At 37.3% G+C, this 26,219-nt stretch overlaps 2 protein-coding genes across 18 annotated transcripts in view; one reads left to right on the plus strand and one right to left on the minus strand.

Moving 5' to 3' along the window:
- LOC137129742 (rho GTPase-activating protein 23-like) overlaps nucleotides 1-14,222 on the plus strand; it is an 86,327-nt gene extending 72,105 nt beyond the window's left edge. For 13 of the 15 annotated variants that reach the window (XM_067508952.1, XM_067508951.1, XM_067508945.1 and 10 more), the window contains 16 exons: nucleotides 557-665; nucleotides 2,398-2,437; nucleotides 2,557-2,694; nucleotides 3,971-4,279; nucleotides 4,355-4,416; nucleotides 4,884-4,981; nucleotides 5,972-6,084; nucleotides 6,308-6,460; nucleotides 6,624-6,702; nucleotides 6,960-7,033; nucleotides 9,042-9,131; nucleotides 9,210-9,335; nucleotides 9,458-9,502; nucleotides 10,116-10,197; nucleotides 11,696-11,727; nucleotides 11,834-14,222. In XM_067508952.1, the coding sequence (XP_067365053.1) occupies nucleotides 557-665; nucleotides 2,398-2,437; nucleotides 2,557-2,694; nucleotides 3,971-4,279; nucleotides 4,355-4,416; nucleotides 4,884-4,981; nucleotides 5,972-6,084; nucleotides 6,308-6,460; nucleotides 6,624-6,702; nucleotides 6,960-7,033; nucleotides 9,042-9,131; nucleotides 9,210-9,335; nucleotides 9,458-9,502; nucleotides 10,116-10,197; nucleotides 11,696-11,727; nucleotides 11,834-12,745 (2,462 nt within the window). In that variant the 3' untranslated portion in view covers nucleotides 12,746-14,222. Of the gene's footprint in view, nucleotides 1-556; nucleotides 666-2,397; nucleotides 2,438-2,556; nucleotides 2,695-3,970; nucleotides 4,280-4,354; nucleotides 4,417-4,883; nucleotides 4,982-5,971; nucleotides 6,085-6,307; nucleotides 6,461-6,623; nucleotides 6,703-6,959; nucleotides 7,034-9,041; nucleotides 9,132-9,209; nucleotides 9,336-9,457; nucleotides 9,503-10,115; nucleotides 10,198-11,284; nucleotides 11,310-11,695; nucleotides 11,728-11,833 lie in introns of all 15 variants that reach the window. The other 2 variants (XM_067508960.1, XM_067508961.1) reach the window with 2 other exon arrangements.
- On the minus strand, nucleotides 13,796-24,930 carry acbd4 (acyl-CoA binding domain containing 4). Of its 3 annotated transcripts, none has more exons than XM_067508963.1 (11): nucleotides 24,709-24,929; nucleotides 23,843-23,954; nucleotides 23,379-23,499; nucleotides 21,206-21,290; nucleotides 20,889-21,009; nucleotides 20,604-20,762; nucleotides 17,958-18,055; nucleotides 17,654-17,837; nucleotides 17,363-17,574; nucleotides 17,043-17,090; nucleotides 13,796-16,090 (listed from the first exon to the last, which is right to left on the minus strand). In XM_067508963.1, the coding sequence occupies exons 2-11, from the start codon at nucleotides 23,931-23,933 to the stop codon at nucleotides 15,965-15,967; spliced, it is 1,245 nt and encodes a 414-aa protein (XP_067365064.1). In that variant the 5' UTR covers nucleotides 23,934-23,954; nucleotides 24,709-24,929; the 3' UTR covers nucleotides 13,796-15,964. The 3 variants fall into 3 exon arrangements, with proteins under 3 accessions (XP_067365064.1, XP_067365063.1, XP_067365065.1); XM_067508962.1 differs by having other exon boundaries at nucleotides 17,043-17,096; XM_067508964.1 differs by lacking the exon at nucleotides 13,796-16,090 and having other exon boundaries at nucleotides 16,158-17,090; nucleotides 24,709-24,930.
- Nucleotides 24,931-26,219: the final 1,289 nt, after the last annotated feature.

Consider the following 26,219-nt stretch of genomic DNA (forward strand, 5'->3'; position numbering starts at 1 on the left):
CATGGAGTGATGTCCACTTGAGAATCATGCCTGTTTCTGTTGATGATATAATAGTAGATGGTGGGATCTTTGCAATTTTACGTTGAGGAAAATGTATCTGAAATTGTTTTCTTTGTTTTTAGAAGCAGTTTGTCAAAGATTGGTGAACCTCTGCGTCTCTGAAATGCTCCTTTCATACCCAGTCATGTTACTGACCTGTTGCCAATTAACCTAATTAGTTGGCAAATGCTCCATTTGTTTTTGATTTGTAGCAATTAATTTTCAAGCCTTTTGTTGTCCCTGTTCAATTTTTTTTGATGTATTCCTGGCATGAATTTCAAAATTTTCCATCAAATGGTAAAATGACTGAGTTTCAACATCTAATATGTTGTTAATGAAAATATGGGTTGATGTCACTTGCTAATCATTGCATTCTGTTTTATCTACATTTTACACACTGTCCGAACTTTTTTAGAATTGGGGTTGTACTATAAAATGTTCAAAACATATGTTTACTTGATTTGATTAGATGCAGAATGGGTGCAAATTTCATTTTGACTATTACTTGTCTCTTCAGGCAGCATTAAAAGTCGTCGTTCCTCTTACCTTTTGGCCATCACCACAGAAAGATCTAAGTCCTGTGATGAAGGCCTCAATACCTTCAAGGAAGAAAACCGTGTCTTCTCGTAAGTCAAAAACTCCTAGACACACATTAGAACACATTAGGAACTGCACTCCACTATAATTTATTGTTGGGATTTTGTTTTTAAGGTATGTTATTACACATTCTCTTTTTACACTATACATAGTGCTCTGCTATTTTCCAAAAAATTTGAACTTTGTTTCATCTATGTAAAAGAGATTTTCCCAGTAGTGATGTGGAGAGTCTGGGTGGTTTTGGCAAACTTGGCATGCTGCAGCGTTGTTGTTGTTTTTTGTGAGCAATATCTGTTAAGTGTTTGTGTGGTGTTGACTCATGAACAGAGATTTTACCAGCTCTAATTAATTATTTTATGTGTTGTGCTTTTGGAAAGATCTTGGATGGTTGCCCACTTCAATGGAGAATTCATACAGAAGCCAATCATCTCAATTTATAGATTATATGTCTAACTGTGATCTGATCAGATCTCTTTTTTGCAAAGCACAGAAGGGATGGGGGTATCAGTTTTCTGTTCCCTGGATGATATTTTATTAAATATCACTGTGCTGATACAAAACATGCAATTTGTTTTTACTTCTGAGAGTTTTAAGCATCAAGTTTGTGAAAACCAGCCCTGGCATATTTTAGATGGTCTTCTGTCTCACATGATTATGGCAGCCTCATTGTTTTTGTTGATACTGTAATTTGACTCTGTAAATTGTGAAATCACATTTGATGACTAATTTTTGCAGAAAACGAAAAATTGGCACATGTTCTTAAATATTTAGTTATTTATGTCTTGTGCAAAACTTTTGTTTGGTATATTAAATGTAAAGGTCAAGTAAAACCAATTATTTAACAATAGAAGAGTTTAGAAGAATCGATCCAAGAAATTAAAAAAAAAACAAAACGAATTGCTGCATATTTTTTCTTGGCATCTAAAAAAATGTCACCCTAGCTTAAAAAAAATCAAAAAGCATCACAAAGAGGCCAATTTATTGATAAACTGCATCCTGTTCCCAACATCCTAGTAAAAGTAAAGATTTGTCTTTGTTTAGCCTAATGATATTTTATCTTGGATATGATATCTTTAACTACTTTACCTCCAAGCAACATATTCTGTTTGCTTTTATCTTTTTATTATGTTTTAATATTGTTAGTTGTATTATATAAAATCTTACATTTACTTCACTACAACACAGATTGACTCTGTGATGCTTACATAGTGATCAGTTATGTATCATTTACTGACATACTGTAACATGTAACATATTGAAAGTGAAAGAGAAAGAAGAAACGCAAATGACTATGTTTGCACAAGCAATATAGTGCAAACTTACTGTAACCTGGAGAAGGCTAGGTGAAAAATCAGTGAAGATATTGCCTCGCTCTTATTTCTATTTTTAAGTTTTCCTCATGTTTTCTCAGGTCACCCTCATTCATGTTTTCATGTTTGTTTGTTCAGGTTTGTTTGTTTTTCTTACAAGAGCAGTCAGAAGGGAATCACAGAGAGAGGCACCTAACAGAATCCCAAACGAGAATGGTTCTTTTTAACTGAGTATATATTCAATGGTGTTCGACTTTTTAAAATGCCTGTAATGCAGGCGTAATGAGGAGTTTCGTTAGCATGGCAGCCTGTACTATTATAGAGAAAATCCTATTGTGATTTGTTTTCTGAAGTAATAATGAGGAGTGACAGTAAAAGATTTCTGTAAAATACAGATACGCTACACTTTCCATAAGCTGTTTTGGTAATTTGTGTGCTTTCTATTCCCTAGCAAACTGCCAAAAAGGGTCAAGAGTTTTTTCACTGATGGAGTGAGTTATTATAATTATTTGACTTGACCTGGTGTGCACATACTGTACTTTCTGTTTGATTAACTTTCTAGCAACAAAAGTCAATGATGTCCACAGTGAATCCTTAAATTATATTTCAGTCTCTGGAGAGCCTGCGTGCTCAGGAGGAGGCCAGGTCCAAGCGGCACTCCACCTCTGAACTGGGAAGCATCACCTTCAGTGATGTTCGCAAGGAGGGCTGGCTTCACTACAAACAGATCCTTACAGAAAAGGGAAAGGTACAACACACTACTTGCACCATACACTAGATGATCAGATGTCTACATAAAGAGACAGTGTTAACTATTGACTTTTAGTCTTTAGGTAACACTACCATAATAAAGTAGATACTAACCTAGATAGATAGGTTCTGTGTTACAAGGTCTTAAAAGATGAAAGTGTATTCTATCAATTCATATTGCAGATTATTCCATGAAACTGCCATTGCTACGGTGAAGGCAGACTTTTACAGATTAGTTCCAGTATGGGTTTTCTGGCGCATTAAATAATAACACAACAGTGTTAAACAAAGGCCAGAATTCCAAATCATGAGCGATGAGATACAAAAAGGCTGTTTTCTGGTGATGGCCTTGTATTTAAAAACATACAAATATTGTTCACTTGTCTTAGGCAGTAATGGTTAACAAATTTTATCATAAAAATGCAAAAATAAGTGTTATAATTACCTTCAGTAATATATTAGAAGCAGAATGTTAGATCTTAAGGTGGAGGTAATGGCATGTTGATATACCATGTCCTCAATGAGGTTATCTATGTGTTCCCAAGGTATTTGTAGTGTCTTTCAATGTCAGCCCAATCAGTGTAGAAATAAGAAAACATATTATAATCCCTAGCTGTGGATGTAGAATAAAAAGGTTTTTTTAAAGTTTTTTTTGCCACTGAAAACACTTTTGAGAGTATTGTAATACTGTAAAAGTGAACTAAATAGACATAATCAGCAACACAATATAGAACAGTTTTTAACACTTGTAAAAGCTCAATGAACACTGTTTATACTAGTTTATTTTATGTTTTATGTATTTTATGTTATGTAAATTAAAAAGTGTAAATCTCTACAGACTTTCTTAAAGGGCATTTAACCCTTTCAAAAAACCCATATACTTTGGGATGAGGGAACCAGAAACTGAAAAATGCTAACTGATTTCTGGGTTTGGAACTCATTCCTACGGTACTTTATCTGATATTAAAGAGACAAAATTATTTATACAAATGTTAAATTGCACATGGCCAAAAACAGATTTCTACATTTTAGTTAATGAAATTGTAAAAAGGAGCTGTCTCTCTCTTGTCTCTGTCTCTTGTTAAGAATCAGTTATCATTGATATTACTACACTATCTGGGTGAGCATTGCCAAAAAGAATCCATTATACTAGAAAGCTCCCCATTATAACCATCTGATGCAGGAATGTGACCTCATGGTCAAAGGTTTTAATGTGGGTATGTTTAATGACATACTTAAGGCAAACTTTCTGTTTCTGTCTCTTACGATTGTAGAAAGTTGGTGGTGGCATGCGGCCATGGAAACGTGTCTTCTCTGTGCTCCGTTGCCACTCACTCTTTCTCTACAAGGACAAGCGAGAGGCGGTCCTTCATGGGGCAGGAGCAGGGGCCAGCCAAGATGAGCATCCCCCAGTCAGTATTCGCGGCTGCCTAATTGACATCGCCTACAGTGAAACTAAGCGGAAGCACACCCTGAGGCTGACCACACAAGACTTCTGTGAGTACTTGCTGCAGGCTGAGGACAGGGACGACATGCTAGCCTGGATAAGAGCCATCAGAGAGAACAGCAAGACTGACAATGAGGTTAGTGCATATCATAAAATATAGTAGTTTACACAAATAAATACGAAACTAATTTATATTTTTAATTTATTCTAGGAGATTAGTTTCTCAAAACAAGCTCTCATAAACAAGAAGCTGAATGACTACAGAAAACACAGGTCAGTACTGTGAGCTGTATTTAACTGAAAGTCAATATCTGACCCCTGTGTTACCAGGAGTCACTGAGCTCTGGGCTACAAGCTTCTCGGAAACATTAACTTACCACAGTTTCTAAAAACAGACAATAACAAGGCAGCCATTTTTTTTCCACATAAAAGGAAGGTCAACATACAGAGATGTGGAGAAGGTGCAAAGTTTTACTGGTTTTCACTGTTGTGGTCTACTGATGCTGACCTGAGAGGCCACTAACAGTGGTGTCAATCACTGATGGGCCAACGTTGACCAACACTGATTCAACTTGTTGAAAAGTGGGCAGCAGGGATCTGATTTGTACCAAAAGTGCAGGAAAAACTGCAAAGACATGGCAGGCCGACAATCACCGACTGTTTAATGTGTCTTAGCCTAAATGATACTAAGGAATACTTTGAAACCTAATCTGATGTCTTCGATATCTTTCTTCCTGCAGTCTGACAGGTAATAAGACAGATTCTTCTCCCAGAACCCACCGCATGATGCCCACTTTCCTCCTGTCTAAGACTGACAGCACCTCATTGAATCGAACTGGTAGGTACAAACATCGCTCTTCTTATATTTTTTACCAAAATATGGCAGGTATAGCAAAATGAACACACTTGGATGTGAGGTGTTACTGTTGGCAGTAATCCAGGTGTTTGTCAGTTAGTCCATCCATTACTTGAATCCAAACGGAAATATCTCGAGAGTTGCTGGATGGATTGTCGGGATTAGACATAGATTTTTGACTTACCACCAGAGGGTCTAGCGCCACCATAAGGTTAAATGACAAGTTGCTAACTGATGACATTTCACTGAGTTTCAGCTGCACCTTATGGTTACTGCTACTTTGCATAGTAGCAAATACTGATAATTAAATTATAATTGATCTATAATAATACATGAACAATTAAAAAGCTAATTAAATTCTCACTTAATAACAAAAAGTATACAATGTATGTTTATACAAAGTATAAAGTATAAAAGGTCTTACTATTAAAATCTAATTCAGGAGTGATGTTTTTCAGGAGTGATGTTTTTATTTTTGTTTTTATTTTACTTTACATTACACTTTGACATTTAGCGTAGACAGCAAAAGTAAGAATTTCATTGTGCAGGGAAACATGCTTTCTTTCTGTGCATATGACAATAAACACTTTGAATCTTGAATCTTGAATGTCTGTCAGTCTGCAAACCTTGATTAGCTTAAATGTCTGTGCCATAGTCCTCTGTTGTGGTCCAAACACGCCTTTCCACTGGTCGACATACTTAACAACATACTGGAAATTCTTAACAAATGTTTTTCCAAATGCTACAACTAGAGATCTTATGCATATATGGCCGACAGATTTAACTTCAGTCTGCTGTACAAGTCAAGGCGTATCATTATTTACCCATAGCCACTTGCTTTGCAGAGCTGGAAACATTACTTGAGACTTGATAAAATTGGATATTGGTTGGTCTGCATTGACCAATATCAAATTCAGTGGATTAAAATTGTATATGTCCATAGTAAGTAAATGTGTCCATCTTTAAACTCAGATGAGAACAAAGCACTGTGGGGCATCAATATTATGAAGAAGACCAGGAAACCAGAAACTCCAAAGGCTTTTGGTGTGCGACTGGAGGATTGTCAGCCTGCTGTCAACCATAAAGTAAGCCCTCGGTGTGTTAAACCTAACCCTGACCTGAATTAACAATAACATCTAACTACCACAAACATAATATTTCCACTTTCTCCTAATTACCCTTGTTGACAGTTTCTTAGTGTGACTCTTGCTCATTACCCTTTATTCTTTCCTTTAATGCTCCATCTTCTTTCCTGTCTTTCTCATTATCTCATTACACCTCTGGCCTTGTCTCACCCCCTCTCCATAGTTTGTCCCTCTGATAGTGGAGATGTGCTGTGGTGTAGTGGAAACAACAGGTCTGGAGTACACTGGCATCTACAGGGTGCCTGGGAACAACGCCATGGTATCCAACTTACAGGAGCATCTCAACAAGGGCATGGACATCCACACTGCTGAGGAGGTGCTGATGATATGTTCTTAATAACTCATTTAAAAAAAAAAAAAAAAGGATTGTTTAAACTAGCGATATATGTAACAGACAAACTTTAGCACTAAAATTAAATAGGTTATTTGTATAATTATGGAACTGAAATACTAAACAATCCCTCCTCATGTTTTCACAGAGATGGCAGGACCTCAATGTAATATGCAGCCTACTTAAGTCATTTTTCCGAAAACTGCCTGAGCCTCTGTTTACTGATGGTGAGGCCACTCATTTCTTTATTGTGAAATACTGCATGATCATTATGGAGATAATTTCTATAGAGCCACTGGAGTTTTCTCAGTTTGATCAAAACATGGCTTTGAAAAGTCTGCATGTGCATGTTTGCATGTGGAAAGCTTAAATAATGTTCAGGTCTTCAAGTTAAAACACTTGTTGTGAATTGCCGCTATATAAATAAAGTTGAATTGAATTATGCTACTCATGTATGCTAGTCATTCTCCTTTTGTGCCAACAGACAAATACAATGATTTCATTGATGCCAACCGGATAGAAGATGCAGAGGACAGACTGAAAACCATGAAGAAACTGGTATGTATCAAGTGGCAACAGAATACAGAGTGAGGAACATGTTTGTCATGATTTTTTCAATTCAATTCAATTCAATTCAATTCAACTTTATTTATATACCCCCAATTCACAACAAAGTAATGTCTAGGCATATTACATAGTAAGGTCAAGACTATAAAGATATATAGAGAAAACCCAACAAACCCCCTTTACCAAGCCCTAGTCAACATTACAGAGGTAAAAACTCCCTTTACTGGGGAAACCTCCAACTGAACCAGACTTGGTGGGCGGCCATCGGCCTTAACCAGTGGGGGTGAGTGTAAAGTGGATTGAGAAAAAAAAAAGCGCAACAAGGCTCAGGTTGGTAGGACCAATACCTGCGCTATTGAAAAACTAGCTCCAACTTTGGAGCTAGTTTTGACTGTTTAGAACTTTATAAGTAAGAAGCAGGGTTTTAAATCTATTCTAGATTTTATGAGAAGCCAATGGAGAGAAGCTAGTGAAGACAAAATGTGAACCCTCTTGCTAATTCCCATCAGCACTTGCCGTGGCATTATGGATTAATTGCAGGCTTTTTAGGGAGTTACTGAGTTAGTAGTTTTTTTGGATCACTTTGAGACAGGATGCACCTAATTTTGGTAATGTTCCCTAGGTGGAAGAAGGCTGTTCTAGAGATTTGTTTTATATGTGAGGTCAATCGCGGTCAAAAATAACTCAAGGGTTTCTTGTAGTAGTACTGGAGGCCAGCTTTATGCCATCTAGAGTAGTGATATGGTTGGACATCAAATTTATGAGATTTTTGGGGGCAAATACTATGACTTCAGTTTTGTCTCAGTTTAGAAGTAAAACATTGTGGGACATCCAGGCCTTTATGTCTTGTAGACATGCTTGAAGCTTTATTAACTGATTATTTTCATCTGGTTCCATAGATAAATATAGCTGGATATCATCAGCATAGCAATGGAAATTTATGGAGTGTTTTCTAATAATGTTGCCTAAAGGAGACATATATAAAGTAAAAAGTATTGGTCCTAACACAGAGCTTTGTAGAACTTCGTAGATAACCTTTGTGTGCATGAAGGATTCATCATTAACATGAACAAATTGAAATCTATCAGATAGATTTAAACCAACCTAGTGCTGTTCATTTAATTCCAATTTCATGTTCCAGTCTCTGTAATAAAATGTTGTGATCAATGGTATCAAATGCAGCACTAAGATCTAACAGAACAAGTATAGAGATGAGCCCATTATCTGAGGCCATGAGAAGATCGTTGGTGACTTTTACCAGTGCTGTGTCTGTACTATGATGAACTTTAAATCCTGACTTAAAGTCTTCATACAAATTATTCCTATGAAGGTGATCACATAATTGTTTTGCGACTACTTTTTCAATTATTTTAGAAATAAAGGGGAGATTAGATATTGGTCTGTAATTGGCTAAAACACCTGGGTCAAGACAGGGTTTTTTAAGTAGTGGTTTAATTACAGCTACCTTATAGGCCTGTGGTACATAACCTGTTTCTAAAGATAGATTGATGATATCTAATACGGATGTATCTATTAAGAGTAAAGCTTCCTTGAGCAGTCTAGTTGGAATAGTGCTTAGCAGACAGGTTGTTATTTTAAATGAGATAATAACTGAAGTAAGCTCAGCGAGATCTATGTGTAAAAAGCAGTCTAAGGGGGAGTGGGGCCTTATCGATGACTCTAGCACTGCTGTACATGAAGATCTATCTGTAATATTTAGGGGGAGGATCTGGTGAATTCCTTCTCTAATAGCTAGAATTTTATTCAAATGTTTTTGGAAAATCGTTAGACAAAAGAAGATTATAAGGAAATATTGTTAAATTATCAGTTTCAATGCGGTATTTAAGGACAAGGTCTAGGGTCTGATTTAAACATTGAGTGGGTTCATTTACATTTTGGCAAAAACCAGTTGCATTTTCTCCATTGCATCTTGAAATTATCTTTGCTACACATATTTTTTTTATTTGTTTGCTTCTTTATCCATGACCATATCCTTCAGATCCAGGACCTACCCGATCACTATTATCACACCCTCAAATTCCTGGTGGCCCATCTAAAGAAGGTGGCAGATCACTCTGTAAAAAATAAGGTAACAAGCTAACCCCCTGTAAAATGTTACATTTTTGTGTTGGTAATGTGGATGACATGTTTGTGAAATTATTTTCAGATGGAGCCAAGAAATTTAGCTCTGGTGTTTGGTCCCACTCTGGTAAGGACATCAGCAGACAACATGACTGACATGGTCACTCACATGCCTGATCGCTACAAAATAGTGGAGACACTTATTCTGCACGTAAGACCAAATGACTGGCTTCTGACTTCTTAAGTGTCAGAAACACTGTAGTATTTGAATCTGCCTTTATTGTAATGTGTGTTAATTGTATGCAATAAAAGTGCATTTTGTTACTTCAACAGTGTGACTGGTTCTTCAGTGATGGAGAGCTTGATGAGGAAGAGAAGGTATGTTAGACTATAGTGGTGGCAGTGCAAAATGCTGAGAATGTCAGAAAGCATTTTTTCTTTTTTTTAATTATTATTATTATTATTAATTATTAATTGTTTTCCTATAGTTTTTTAAAATTAATATTACAATTAATTTACTAAAATTATGTTTCAATATATTTTTATTTTAATATTTTATTCAATAATTTTATCTTTAAACAAACAAATATGACAAATATGCACTGCTGGGAATTGCTCTCCAAACTCTCCAGTCTTAACTGGAAATCTGTGTTTTACATACTAATATAAAGTCTCTCCACAATATAATTAAAGCAAGAGCTTGTTCCACTCAAGACAATCTGGATCAATCTACATTTAGCAACTCAACAGCAAAATTAATAAAGCAGAGCTTGCAGAGTGCCATGTTGGTTGGTCTCTGCTTAAAATACTCTTATACCCTCACCATCTTGGTCACGGTCAAGTTTTTGTACTTGCTCATCAGTGGACTCCATGTTCTCATTAGACAGCAATCACACAAGAATGTTGACACATCAACGCATGTTATTTAGATTTATGTAATCTTGTTATTTTATTTGGTGCTGTGTTTCTAAAAACTTGTGTGTTTGTTCAGGCCCCAGAGGATAAGCAGAACATGCAGCCTGCACCCAATATTGACCATCTGCTGTCTAACATTGGCAGGCCAGGGATGCCAGGTGAGGCATCAGCTGAGGAGTCAAAATCCAGTGTTCTTATCATCTGATATAATTTCTTCAGTGAAGAAAAATACCATTAATAGCACCTGGTGTTTTTTATTGTTATGGTGCATCATTGAAAAAATGTTATTCATGTTGCTTGCACAAACCAAACAATTTTGAATCCAATGCCACAAATCTGAAAAACAAATGTGCTAAAACACATTAACACTTAGTGTTACTTTGCTGTAATTTTTTAAAAATGACATGTGTTATGCATCACATTTTAAATAGCAGCATACTTCAGCAGTGTAAAAAGATTACTTGGGTGGTGTTTTATCAGTCTCTATCAGTTTTGTGCGAATAATAAAAGGGTTAGGAGGGTCACCTCAACACCAAAACCACCCAAAAAAACGGGCTGATGACATATTAAGAAAGCAATTGGTGTTACAGGCAGCAGTTAATAATATTAAAAAAACATAATAAATACAATTAAAACTGTAATCAGTAACACTTGAGTATACAAATACGTATGTTAACACCGACACCATTATTGTCATTGTTCCTTCTCACAAACCTATCAGAGAAAGTAAGTAACAAAGGCATTTATGACTGATTAAAAGCTTTTTATTTAGTCATACACAGCCTCCTTATTTCAAGTATCACAAAGTTATGGGAAGTGGTGGCATAAGGTGTTTTCAAGAAATTATTCTATTTAAAGAATGCACAAATCCACTTTTTTACATCTTACAAAAATATATTTTATATTACGTAGGTCAGATGTTTTTCAGATTTTATTTTAGAAGTGTTGTTGCTGGTTTGCATTCATCATAGAGGAAGACAGCAAACTATGTTCAGGACCACTCAAAGAAATACTTTGCTAAAAAAATGAATAATGCCAATTGACTCTAAATTTAATCTACTCTCATAGTCCTAATTCTATAGGTTGTTCTTGTCAAGTGACATTCAGCTCATTGTCTTCTCTTCCCTATAGATCTCTGTACTATTTCTTAAGCTGTTATGCTTCTGCCTGTGGATTTTCATGATTTTTCCCACTTTTTCTCAATTTCTGTTCTCTTCTGGACCTTTCTGTAATTTATTCCACTAGCTCAGACATTGGATCCTCCTCTTCGGTAGGAACAGGTCTTCTCCTTGTGTTTTTGCGATTGTTGTTTCTATTGCATTTTTTATTTTGTTATCATTTATTTTTATTATTATTTTTGTCCATTAGACTTGGTTAAGCACAAATGTACCATAACTCTTGTATTACTGATACTAAAGGAGAACTCTAGCTACATAAAGCCAAACTCTAGCTATTTAAAACAAAAGCAAACTGCAGTTGTTTGTCTTATTTTATAGCAGACTCCTCAGTTAATTGCTAGAATTATTCCAAAGAGTTGTCACTACTTGTAGTGTGTGCTGTGATTTGTCACATTACACCTTTGTACCACTCCTAACACCACCACCACTTGTTCAATGATGGCATTGTTCTAATGAACATTTTGTACTTTTCTAACAGATTCCACTACCAGCAATTCACTTAAGTCAAAGGTAAGCACAAAAGCTCTTCCTTTTACTTACATTACAGTAATAGGATAAAGTGTTCTGAAATATGAACTACAATTAGCATTATTTCACTTGAATTTCACACCTACAGAATTCTTTGGGCTCCAAGAAAGACCATAACACCAAGGACTTCCTGCCCACTTCCATGATCTCTACTGTGACCCGCAAACGTAAAAAGTGTCTCAGTACCCACTTGCCAGGCAGTAGCACTGACGAGGAGTCTGACCGTGAGCCAGTCGAAGCCAGCATCTACAGGGAAGGGGAAGGAGGGGAAAACGATAGAGGACAAGAAGAGGAAGCAGAGGGAGAACATACGATATCCAAAAAGGACAAAAAGGGAAATGGTGTGAAAGCTAGAGAGACAACAGAGGTAACAGATTCACAGGTGGGAGGAGAAAAAGCTGAAAAAGAGGGGCGGGGGGGGATAAGCAACGGCATAATAAAATTCCCAAGGGAGTCCAGGCAGAGAATTACCTCACCAGGGAATGTATCTCAGCTTCATCCAAACAGTTTCTTCTACTCCCACCATCAAAGCCATGCAACAAACATAAGACTCCCACCTACGACTAATAGCACTTCTACTTTGGGGCCTCAAAAGTTGGCAAGAGGCCACCCCATGGTCCCTTTGTGGGTGTCTCCCACCAGGCTTCACAGCCACTACCAGTCTTCCAGCTTTTACCAAACCAAGCAGCTAGACTGGAACCAACCAGTGCCAGTTATTTACAGGAAGACAAGAGGCGGCAGGATAAGGGCTATATCCATGAATCCTGAGCTTGAGCTGGGTTGGAATGAGGATATAGTTAAAAGGTGGAGTGCACAGAAAGTGGAGGTAGTCAAAGTTATTGAGGAAAGACCAGGACAAATTGGATCTGTTGGGGTTCTTCAGGGATCAGTTGTAGATTCAAGGTCCATTCAGCAAATAGATTCCCTCCCTTGTCTTGCCCAGGACGCTCCTACTCTTGCCTCCTCTACCTCAGGATGGAAACGTCAGTGCTCCACATGATCTTCCACTGTGGTCCTGAGGAGATCAGCCTTAGGCCCGCAGGAAAAGACAAGAGCGTGGCGTCGAAATTGTGATTAGTATTCAGCAGTACCGAGCACTTGCCCTTTACTCACCACAACTGAACTACATGTGTCATCGCTTCTAAGGACAAGTGTTAGTTGTCTTGAGGCTCTGCCCTTATTTTATTTTAATGCTGATGCTGAAGATGTGTGTGCATTTTTAGGAGTCTGATTCCACAATGAGACAACCACCCATTCTAATACACAACTAATTTTTAAGCTATTATCTTTGCTCCTTTACTTACAAATAAATTTATATGCACTTATCTTTTTAGTTAATATACTGTTAATAGAAAATTGGGATTAAATACTGAGAAATGAAATCCTGATATTTCACAGAAAGAAAAAATATTTGCAGGAATCCACAAGTAAATTTTTTAAATTATTGTGAACTTGATGTTAAATTTTAAGCATTCTTGAAAATTAGTGTAATAAAAATTTTTCAGTTTCTTTCCTTATACCCCCATAATATATATCCGTGTAAATTAAATTAGTAAATGGTAGGAATAAACAGGACCTAAAAAAGTAAAGAAAGAGGCTGCTCTTACCTCAGCAGCAAGCACTTCAGCAGTCAAGCTATGTTATTCATTAAATCTATGTGTTCTTCATAGAGTATGATGGTGTCTTCTTCCACAAGTTTTCAGTAATAATTTATTTAACAGTGTGGACAAATATTACAGCACGCTAATGCATAAGATACCACACTTCAAATTACTTCTTTGCCCTTTACAAGCTCTTCCAAAGGCCCTTGTGAATTCAAAGTGAACTTCAAAGCTCTCTTTCTGGACAATGTGACTTGGACATTATGCCAAAACTTCCACGAGCCACCAGTGCATGCATATAAAATATGCAATAACTTGGTGTTAAACACGAGCCTTTTGTGTTTCCTCTGTGTGTGTGTGTGTGTATCTGTTTGTATTCAGACAGACAAGAACTGTTTTGTTTAGCAAAATAATTTGCGGCAGCTATTTGAAGCCATGCCAAAAAAAAATTTGTTTTATTTGGGCAATTGTACATTGTATGGAGAATTGTGATAACCTGTACCTACTCCACTGTTTACATGATATCAGTATTAAGTATTGTCATGGGAGTAGCTGAGTGAGCAATTGACCTACTTAAATCCAAAAAACAGTCTTACCTGAAAGTATTTTTGCACCTATCCCAGAATGAACCAAACTGTACTGCCAATGACTGCGGTCTTAATCATATCTAGAGCAGCCTGTCCTTCTCTCAGTGCCCTTGTGAATTTTGTAACAATTGTACAAAGCCTTGGTAAGTTAACCTCTGTGTGTGCACATTGCATGTGTGTGCATGTGCATATATATATATATATATATATATATATATATATATATATATATATATATATATATATATATATATAAAAACTATAAATAAATTATTTGTTTCTGAAATTATGTTTGTTTGTGAAATGTGAATTGGTTCATGCTACGTTGAGTGTGTGTGGTGGTCTGTGGTCTAATGATAGTGTGGCACCGTGCATAAGTCCGATGCTCTTTCAACCAAATTAAACAGTGATATTGCAAACCTCATCATTTGAGACTAAAACGTCATTTGCCAACATTATTGGATCCATAAAAACCAATCTAACTAAAAGATTTGGTAACATGAATCTAGCCTAAATTTCAGGTTTACTCAGCATTTGTTGGTTTGACCAGTCTTTTAAAATGTACCCCTTGCTTGGCCCCAGGGTCAAGAGACTTAATTTCTTTATATGGCTTATTATGTGAATACAAATGGAAAACATAACATAAAATTGAAATTTTGCCCTAATGAAAAAGGAATCAACTTTGAAGTTGTAGATTGTGAATTAAATTCAAAAAGCCAGAATTACTAAACAGCAGATTCTTAATTACTGCCACAGACTCGAGCTAATGCAGATTTCTGTTTTATAAAGATTTTTAATTTGAGCAGTTTGAAATCAGTTCATTTAGCAACAGTATGTTCAATTAAACTTGTCAGCTCAGTGTGCTTTTATTATCAAATTACAGTCACAAGAGATGAAAGTTCTAATAAAACAGTTTGACTTTGTTTACAATAATACTGGATAAATTAATAATTAATTAATTAATGGATAAGCACAAGATATCAAGCACTGAACCAAAGGAAAGACAGTGTTACAGGAGACAAAAAAAATTAAAAAATACAAAGACAAAGTGTAGCCACAGAGATCAGCAATCGGTCAGCAATTCAACTAATATTGTCCAGTTTGTTCCAGTCACCTGAATGCTTCAGTCTAATATTGTAGCCAATAGATATTTCAGAAATTACAGCTTTATGCCTGTGTTTTTGTTCGTGTTGCAGCACAGTGACAGCACAGGGTGAGAGAAAGGAAAGGCACATGCAGCAGATTCACAACAGTCTGAAGTACATGGGTGCAAGTCACATACTTGGGACAACTGTGGCGCAGGAAAGCAGAGCAGTCGTCCACCAATGTTGTAGTTGTTGGATCAATCCCTGGCTCCTAAAGTCACATGTCAAAGTGTCCTTGAGCAAGACACTAAACCCCAACTTAGTTGCTTCCGGTGAGTGTTGGCCTGCTGCATAGCAGCTCCCCCATCTGTGTGTGTCATTGTGAGTGTGAATGGGTAAATAAGAAGCAGTGTAAAACGCTTTGAGTGCCAATAGGTAGAAAAGCGCTATATAAGCGCAGAACATTTACCATTTACTTAGACTTCTACAAGAAACTTTGTGTAAATTGGAATTTCAGTCAGACCTTACGTGTTTTTAAAATGAGGTGGCATCACCCTGTTAACTCTTTTAATGACTTTAATGACTCTCTTCATTCATTCTGTCACTAAGCTGCATGCAGCTTACTGTGTGCAGCATTTGGTTACACACACGGGCAGTTGAAGAAAGCTTATTAGAAGCCTGGTTGAGTGTACACATGGCAGAGTTACCAGCGTTATCCAACAGAAATCTTCCTTGGGAAACCAGGTTTCCATAATTCCTTACCCCAATTTCAGAAACCAGTTTTCCCCTTTATACATGACACTTACAAAAAAAAAACAGCTTTCCCATGAAAGCAGACTGTAACCTGGTTACTTTAGTCCATTTAAACGCACTCTATGGAATTAAATCCTTTCTAAACCTTGAAATCACTGTTGGGAAATTACTGAAGCATCTTCAGCAGCTGACTTCATGAAGAGATGCACCTCCTTTTCTGAGCTTTTCTCAACAGCTGGATCAGACCCTGAGCCACGAAAGGCCACACCAGGAAGAGGAGCACAGTCTGCCCCGACAGGTCAAATGGCCACCACTTCTCCTGAGAGAAAATTTTAACGGTGAAAAGCTAAAAAGGTCCAGAATTTACATTCACACCACTTAGTTTGAAGATATTTAGTAGCAAAAGAAAACTGGGCCTGAATTTTCTAAGAATTTCAGCGTGGGGAACTCACTTTTACCTTTCCAAAAGTTCTAGGGCACTTTTAGGAAAAGCAATTTATTAACATACTTTATGTAGGAAATGTCCAGAAATGTCCTAACTGATGTTCATCAAGAGACATACAAAGATTCTGTGAATGTGACAGAAGCCCAAATTTAAATATTGAGATTATTACTTCCTCTGCTTTTACTTGAAAGCAGTCCTAGAAGTCCTCTGGAGCTACTGTCACAGTTTCCTTAGAGATGCCAACAGATGTGTTGGCCTTACCGCCTCTCTGTTTCTTTTTGCGAAAGGGCTTCACACAACAGCTACTGTGTGACAATGACAGGTGCTACACTACTGCATTTGCAAACAAGGACATGACAGAGGTAGGTAACCTGTGTTTTAGAAGATTACATAGTCCAATCTGCACTTATTATTAGTGGATGTTATTTTTATTTATTTACAGCTGCTTAAAATAGAATACTGCACATCTGGCTGTAGATACAGGGGACCAGCACAGTTTAATACTGTATATGGATTTTGAATCAAGAGAGGTATTGTGACATGCATAGCAATACAGCAAGGCAGTGAAATTTGGGTTGTTCATTTTTGTATTAAGTTCACGTACTTTTGACCATATCACCTGGCCTACTTTACGGCTCTGACTGTTGTGTTTTCTAAGAGCAGCCGTAACCCTCGCTGAAAGCAGTAGAATGCCTCATAAAGAGCCCTACTCTGAGGTAGGAATATCTTTTGTCCTAAGGTAACTGAGCTGATTTTGAGACAATTGATTAACGATACTTTTTATCTAGCAGATTTGAGTTGAGATGGGAAGCTGTTTTTCCGTTACCTGTTCTGAAGCTGTGGCTGCAAAGGGTCTCCATTCAGATCCCTGAGCCTGTCTCTTACACACATACACACACAGACACACACAGACCCAGACACACACACACACACACACAGAGAAGTAAGCAGTGAGCTCAAAGAAGGCTGTAGTTTTTGTGGGACTCAAAATGGTGAATGTGTCCTGTTCTTTGTTATTCAAGTTTTTTGTGAATCTGAAATACTGTCCTGTTTAAAAAAAGAGCTCCCTGTCTCCAAAAACTACTTAAAACGTACACACATGCATTTCTAACAATGATTCAAACACAAACAGCAAAATAAACTGACATGTTTGGCAGCCAGCCTCTCAACCACATCCAGCCGTTCCATCACACTGCTCATGTCCTGTCTTAGCCTCCGTAGAGCCAGGATGATTTGCTGCTGCAGCTGGGCATCATGGAGCCTCTCTGCACCACCCTCATAACCGTCCCCTCCTCTTCGTCCGGCCCCACTGCCTCCACCTGGGGCCCCCCACCTTGGACTGCCCTGAGGAATGCCACCTGGAGAATGACAGTGTGTCTGATCCATCAAATGACAGGTTTAAACACACAGAGTTATGCACCAGTGGTGGAAACTCACGTTCTCTCCAGCTGTGGTAGGGGTCTTCCTGTCCACTGTCTTGACTCCTCCTGATGGGGACCTGACCCTTCACATCCTCAGCTCCCTCTCCACCTTGGCCTGCTCCAGCCTGTCGAGCCTCTAAACACAGAGAGGACTCCAAGGACACATAGCCATTCTGAAAACCTTTGGACTTCACCAGAACCTGTGGACAAATATCCTATTTTTCTATAACGTTCTCATTAAGATGAATCTCTCCGTTGACACTGTTACACTGTCTGATGTCACCGCTTCCACAGCCAGCTTCTTAGGATATAAGTCATACCTTGATACTCCTGAGTTGCTCCACTGATTCCACAGAATCACAGAAGGTCTCACTCTCTGAGTCGCTGGTCAGCACCAAACCATCACATATTCCAGAGTCTACAGTTTAAAAAAAAAAACAGATCAATAGCTTGAGGGGGACTTCTAGTATGGCACCAGGACAAATGGTTGTATAAACTAAGAGCTCACAGAAGGTGATTCAGATTTCCCCCAAATTATGTATTTTTAGTTAATTTGAATTCTGAAGGATTCAGTAGGCCACGTAGAGGATGTAGAACAACTGATGACAGACATGGAGGATTGGTGTGCTGAAGCCAGAGAGTTGTTGCGCTAAACCCTACAGATACAAGACAATAGCCAAACAAAGCTGACAGATCTTGAAACACACTCATGAAGAAATAATAAGAAATAATAATAAGCAGGAGTTTATTGAAAACCTTATGAAGAAAGACGTGTCCCATCCGAATACTTTACCTGATATACAGTGCTGCTATTGGGCGCTCTGACCTAAACCAGTACAAGTTCCCTTGGTCTGTTTACTGATCTACTTTCTTGAATACAGAACTAAAGGCTTTGCTATGCATGGAGAAAGAAAGAAATACACTTCAATGGAAAAAAGGTTACCTTTGACCAGGATTACCCCATAGAAACTCAGAAGAACAGGGAAGCACATACACATATCAGAAGATTACTTAAGGAGGACAAGGGTGTGCATTTCCACCCCCAGCAAAACTCAGAGTACATTTCAAAGATGGACTCACTATCGGCACAACAGTAGCACTACAATATTCAAAGAAGAAAAGACTAATGGCTGAAAACATCGAAAACCTTCCCTCCACTTTAATGACACCCATTGAGAAGCTGAAAAAAATCTCCAACGAAACAGCAGATACAAAGATAAATCAGAACTGTGAAGCAAACCAAGAAAGAACCTAGGAAAAACACTGAGGATTCTGCAGAGAAAACAAAAGACTTAATAATTCTGAGTCTTTTGGTTCTGGTGATGAGATATCAGATTATGTTGCATATCTCTGTATAACCTGGCAACAAATAAACTGTTATGCACTTATCACACACACACACACTCGCACACCGATGGGGGAGCTGGCCAACACTCACCAGGACCAAACCAAAGTTTGGGTTCGGTGTCTTGCTCAAGGATACTTCGACATTTGACCAGAGAAGCCTGGGATCGAAACAAAAACTGGTGGACGACTGCTCTTACCTTCCGGTGCCACAGTCACCCCATAGTATGTATGATCAAATAAAAATTATAAACATAAAGATTTTACCATGAATTTTGTTCCTATATCAGTCTATCAGTAGACAGACCTCTAAAACAATTTAATGAATGGAAATTAGCTATCTTAAGGTTCATATAGAAAAGTCAAAGGGCCAATACATTTTCAGACTTCACAATTACCAAAAAAAAAAAGGAGTAGCAGCACTCCCAATGCTAAAAGCATTACTTTAAAGTAGTACAACTGAGGTACTTCACCTGCGGAGGTGGAGTGATGGGAGGAATTAAAGTTGAATCAATTAGACATTCCCCTATAAGCATACGGGAAGATATAACCCTGAAGACTGAGCATTCAAGAAAATTGTGCTCCAGTAGCACAATTTTGTGATCCCTCTTAATGTCTGGTTTAAAGAATGTAAATATCATATCATAGTCAATATGCTTGGGGTCCAGTAATGGATCTAAAGTGTTGTTAACATTTTGGAAATAAATGGGAGCCGGTTGACCTCTATTTGTCCAGAAATGTATTTACTAAGTTAAAGCCCTTGATTAGCAGATTAGAGAAAGACGGAGTTATCTTACACCCAAAATGAACTAGTGCAAACAGCCAGCACTTTAGTGTCATCAGGAACACTAGGGGGTGTATTTGGCTAAATCCGTTTTCCTGACTGCTCAACATCCCTTTATCTTGTTGATGCAGTAAAGAGACAATTAGGAGATTTCCGTTATGTAATCACAGATGCTGCAGCAAACACACAATCACTATGGTTTAGATATGGGCAGCCTGGACAGTAACAACTTAAGCAGCCCAAAGCTGGATACCAAACATGCGAACATTTTACTGACATGTCCATATAAAAATCAACATCTAAATGTTGAAATGTTCCATTTTAGGAGTTCAAGAGTTTTAAGAGTTGACTCTAGTTATCTGAAATAATTCAAAATATCTTTATACATAGCTTTGGTGTTTTTTTGGCTCCTAAAATGGCAGCAGATCTGTTCCTGCAACTGCTGACACTATCATTTCACATGTTGTAGCATTTCATCTCACTTCTAATTCTGTTTAATGTCTACTGCGCTTGTGGGTGTATTGTGTCAAAGCCAGAGAAATCCCAATATCCAGCAGCTACCATATCTACTATGGTATGTCTAAAAAGTGCCATAGCTTTGTGAGTATTTTAGTATGGAAACGAAGTGTTCTGAACACTACCTGGTGAAGTAAAATTCAGTGTAGATGAACACAGGGGTCATAGATTTAGGCAAAAAGCTGACTGTGATCTTAAACAAGACGGATCTGACTTGTTTTCACACCAAAACTGCTTCTTAAAAATTAAACAGTTTAGATTAATAAATATAGTGACAGGCAACAAGAGAAGTGTGAGGAGTGGAACTGCACAAACTACTTACCATTAGGAAGGGTGTTGGTAGTGAGGTCTATAACCTCAGACAGGTTCGGCTCCTGATCTGGATGCTCTGGATGAGAAGAATTCTCTTCGGGCTTCTTCTGTGCTTCATCTTTACCTTTCATCTCTGTTAGCCCATCAGCCTCCTCACTGCCTGTAAGCCCTGCACAATAACACTTTTAGACAATCACTCAATCAACGGCCTTCAGCCTGAACGTTGATTTGGCATGAGTTTTTTATGCCGGTTGCACTTCCTGCAGCAGCTTTTAAACACCCTTATGTCACTGACCTTCTCTGAATGCAAACAGTGACTCTGGAGGCCGAGGCATGTCATCAATCACCTGGTAAAGAGGCTCAAAGTGGTGGAAGAGTGAGGCTGTCTTTTCATTCATGGGCATAGTGTTGATAACCTGCCAAGTCAGTAGAAAGCTATACTAATCACTGCATGTTGATGTACTGTGTTACTAATGGATTTGGAATCTAAGAGGGGGGGAATAATGTTTTGATTCACTTATTTGGACATTCATTACCATAGCACTTTCAGCTGCAGTTTCTACTTGCAGTGCTGAACTGAAATATGCTGTATAATTTAAATAAATGCTGTACCTCCTGAGCTACTTTCTTCATCTCATCCACATACGCTGCCATGGCACTCTCACTGCTCATCTTTCCAAGGCGGCTCCAGGCATTCCTAACACACAACCAGTCAAAAAAAGATCTACTGTTAAACATTAGTCCTTATGGCTGCACAAAATTCTCCAGTTTATGCCACAAGTTGTAGATTAAACGTTTCCAATTATTTCCATTTTTTTGCAAAGGTTTTCATTGATTTCAATCCCATTGGGAATCTGCACATTGCTGTTCATGTCATGTTTTTTGCTTACAAACAGGACACACCATGATAGCTGAATGGTTAGGAGTCATTACCTTGTAACTCCATCATCCCTAGTACTAATTATGCTGGGGACCTTCGAGCCTGTAACTAGCATCTAAAAACAGACATGCTCCCCACCGCCAACCCACCAAAAACAAACTAAAAGATTCTGAATTCTTCACATAAAATACAGGAAAAGTCCAGAAAAACATTGACTCCACAAGCTTAGTTAGTGCAGAAAATCTTTAAAAATGTACAGTTAACTCAGTTTGACAGTGCACAAGGCTGTTCTTTTAAATCACTGTCTGATCAAACATACAAATCCTGCCCTTATTATCTTAACTTTAACAACAACTTGAAGCCGACTCAGTAAACTGGCACTCTTTCTCAGTGTTTTAAATATGACATTTTTATATTCAGTGCAATGTGTTCTTTTTAAGGCCCTCATTAAACATCCATACATTTTTTTTTTATATTTTTTGCCCTAATAATGAACATAAATTTTACGCTTTACATCCAGAACATGTCTAAGAATAAACAATCCAGAAGAGGCGATCTCCATGGTAAAGTTCACAAAATCGCAACTTAAAGCAGGCAACATGAAAGTTAGAAAGGAAGTGGCGTTTCCCTAATTTACAAGAATCCTAAAACCTGGAAAAGCAGTTTAAAAATTTACAAAAAAAGCCTGTAATGCCATAGCAGCATATTATTCATCACTAATAGAAGACAATAAGAACAACCCCTGGTTGTTTCAGCACTGTTGCCAGCCTGAAGAAGAACCATAGTTCCCTTAACTCTGAGCAGCAATGACTTTACGACTTTCTTTATAAATAAAATTGTAGCTATTAGAGAAGGAATTCACCAGATCCTCCCCCCAAATATGACAGATCAATCGTCATGTACAACATTGCTAGAATCATCAATCTATCTTTAAAAAAGGCCTATAAGGTAGGTTTAATCTGTCTTGACCTAAGTGTTTTAGCCAATTCAATTAAATTCAATTTTATTTATATAGCGCCAATTCACAACAAAGTCATCTCAAGGCACTTTACAGAATAAAGTAAAGATTATAAAGATGTATAGAGAGAACCCAACAATTCCCCCTTTAACAACCCATAGGCAACAGTGGAGAGGAAAAACTCCCCTTAACGGAAGAAACCTCCAGCAGAACCAGGCTCAGGGTGGACGGCCATCTGCCTTGACCGGTTGGGGTGAGTGGAAAGTGAAGAGAGAAAAGAAAAAGAGCAACAAAAAGCAACAACAAAACATTGGGGAGGTTGGTAGGACCAGTAGCTGCACACTGGAAAACACACAGCTTCAAAGCCAGGGGACACCTGCAGAAAGGGACAGAGAGACGGGGAAAGAGAAGGAGAAAGACAACTACAGGAGAAAACACATAGAGTAAATGTCATCTAGTGGTGACAATTGTGTGGTGAGAGGAGAGGCGGGTCAAGAGGAGGAAAGGAGCTCAGTGCATCGGGGGGGGGGGGGCTACTATAGGCTACTGACTATAACTACTGTAACTATAAGCTTTATCAAAGAGAAAGACTTTAAGCCTAGCATTTATTTTGTAAAGTGCTTGGAGTTACCTTGGTTTTGAATTGGCACTATATATAAATAAACTTGAATTTAAATGAAATCTTTTGTATCAAGAACATATGTTCTTGATTTTTTTTTTTTTTAAACTAAATAAAAGTTCTCTAATATATTGAGTTGACACAATGTCAGATAACCCCAAAGTGATTCTTACAGACACAACATACACCCAAGTAAAAATCCTGCATATGTTACATCATGGACAGTAAATGGACCACTTTTCAGAGCAGCTTAATAGCCAGTTCCTATCAGCAAAAAGTGACCCAACACCAATTCCAAAGTCATACATGGACATATACTCATACAAACCATTTGTAGCGACCCACTGGGTCCCAGAAGGCAGGACAAGGCACTGTACAGGGTCCACACACTGCCTGCTTGTACAGACTATAAAAACGCAGCATCACATCATAGGATGGCTGGTAGGAGCCTGTAAGACAACACGCATTTGGCATGTTTAATTTCTATTTACATAAAGAGAGGTAATCATACAATGGGAAACTAATTCCCTAATCAGACACAACTGGTTTTAGTAGTCAGGGGCATTTTAATGATTTTTGAAGCCTAAATACAATGTCAGATTTAAAATCTTATTGTTAGCATATTCACAAACTAATTGACAGTAACATGACTAAACATTTCATTTGTAGTAATTTCAATTAGCTACAAAAGCTTCTATTCTTATAGTGACATGATCAAGATTTCTCTTGTTTCTCTTGTTTTATGCTACAGCAAACCTAGATGCAACACACAACTGAAACACATTTACATACCATTTTTAGGAAGGTTATGAATCACATCCACAGCAGCCTGAAACCGTTTCTGGTGATCAACAACATGCTCTGCCATAGCTGGAACTGGCATGAGGCTGATGTGATAAATGTACTTGGAGGGATACATAGGGAGATTAAAGAGAACAAAAACACAGTGTAGAGGAAGAAGTCAGATAAGTGAGTGGAATCAAAACATTATTACCTAAATCAACTAACTGTACCCAAATATCATGTTGCTTTTTACAATTGTGTCTTCGGGTTCATCTCTAGAAACAGGTGTAGACTGCCTCAGAATTACCTTAATAAAGTATTTTAAACATTATCCACTTGATGATGTGGATAACATGAATGTACTAGTGCTTGTTGAATTTAATTTTGAACAGATTCAAGTAGACAATGATTTTAAACCTAATTTCTGCGTATTTATTTTGAAAAGTCCTTAATTTCATTTCTTCTATTGACTAATACAATTAATAGCAGTAAAAAACAAATATATTGTATTATATTAATACAATATATTATACTAAACAAGCAATTATTGCTGTAGCGCATCTTCCATATGATTCCGTATGATCATCAAGCAATTTTACCATAACATACAAAAACGTACTTCAATATTGTATTTATTAATACTTTTTAACAACCTCTGCCCACAACATGTGAAGCCTAAACTCATTCTGATTAGGTGCTGCTTTTGATGATAATAAACTGGACTTTCATTTAGAACCACAGAACTGACAGTGACTTAAGTTACGCTACAGCATGACATTAGTTACGCAATTTGGAAGTTTCCTGGGTTTGCTTCCCTGGCTAAAATAGAATGTCCACTATAGTTTGGAGTTAGGTTACTTGCTAACTGTTCTTACCTTATATGCTATGTGTCCTGCGCCCTACCATCACCAACACCGTGGAAATGCTGGAAATGTCTCACTAAAGCGGAGAGCTACTGTAGATTTGTGTGTTTCTGGATTTTCGTTGACGATAACATTAATCTGCGAAACTGCCTAAAGTATGGACCTACCTGCACGGGTACTGACCCTTATCACTAGCTAATCTGGCCACTCTGTAGTGTCATACAGTCAACTTCCGCGTCCGGTCATACGGCACGCCCACATTTAAAGTGACATTAATAATAATAATAATAATAATAATAATAATAATAATAATAACAACAACCACGTTTTTAAAGCATGTATTGAGAGTACATATGTACAGAGAGTCTTTGTCTTTTTTTATTTTCCTATAATTTCGTGCTACTTTAAAAAAGTTACTATACTTAATTAGAGAATTTTGACGGAATTTTTGCAAAGTATTATTTATGTTGTTTGTTGTAAAATTAATCACAATCATGAAATATTAAGAAATTGACTAAAGGAACATTTAGAGTACCCTAAAAAATACTGAAGTAAAATGCATAGCTAACAAGATCTTGTTCTTTCTTTACAAGTAAAATCAATATCCTTAAAATAGGCTTTTTGTATCCTGCAATTTTTATTCTTGTCACTTTTTTATAATCTAATTGTTCTTGCCAGTGCAATTTAGGACACAGTTCAGACACCACGGGCCCTTTTTCAGTTTAACTAGAGGCACCAAATTTTTACAGCCCGGTATTACAGACAACATCCTTTGTGAGAAATCAATTATGCAGCACCATTGTCCTAATTACACCAGACAGAGGATTTTAGAGCCATCACTTCGATGATAATTTAGTTCAAATTAGAAATTAGTGGACCGAGAGGAGGAAGGCTGCTGCACACTGTACACGTGAGCATCTTTCCGTGGTCTCTAATCCATTTAGGATTAGGACCAACACAGAGAATAACTAACTTTCGAAACAAAAGCCTAATCGCAATGTGCTAAGTAAGACTAGTATTTTTACAAAACTATGAATATTGGGCTTATGTAATTATTTTCTATTTAAAATAAACCTTTATTTCAGTATGTCAATTTGATTAGTAGGCTACTTTATATCCCTTTTGGACTATATTCCGTAGACAAATATTATGAGTTTTACACGTTTTCACTTAATTTATTTATAGTTACTAACTTGTGTTACTTAGGTTATAAGTACAATCACACAATATAATGTAAGCAACAAAAAACTTGTGATGGATAAAACTAATGTAAATTTACAAGCTATTCATCAATACAGTGGCTTCAGAAAGTATTCCACTTTCTGTACACTTTTTTTAGAAGTACATAAACTATTAACTCATGTAAAAGTTCAAGTATTTGCCTGAAAATATACTTTACAAGACGTAGTAGTACTACTTCCAATCCTTTACTCAGGTTGAAGTAAAAAAGTACATATTCAAAATGTTTCTTAAAGTACAAAAGTACAAGTACTAAACCACTAACCACAATATAGTAGAAACAG

The sequence above is a fragment of the Channa argus genome, chromosome 7 (genome assembly GCF_033026475.1).
Source record: "Channa argus isolate prfri chromosome 7, Channa argus male v1.0, whole genome shotgun sequence".
Lineage (NCBI taxonomy): Eukaryota > Metazoa > Chordata > Actinopteri > Anabantiformes > Channidae > Channa > Channa argus.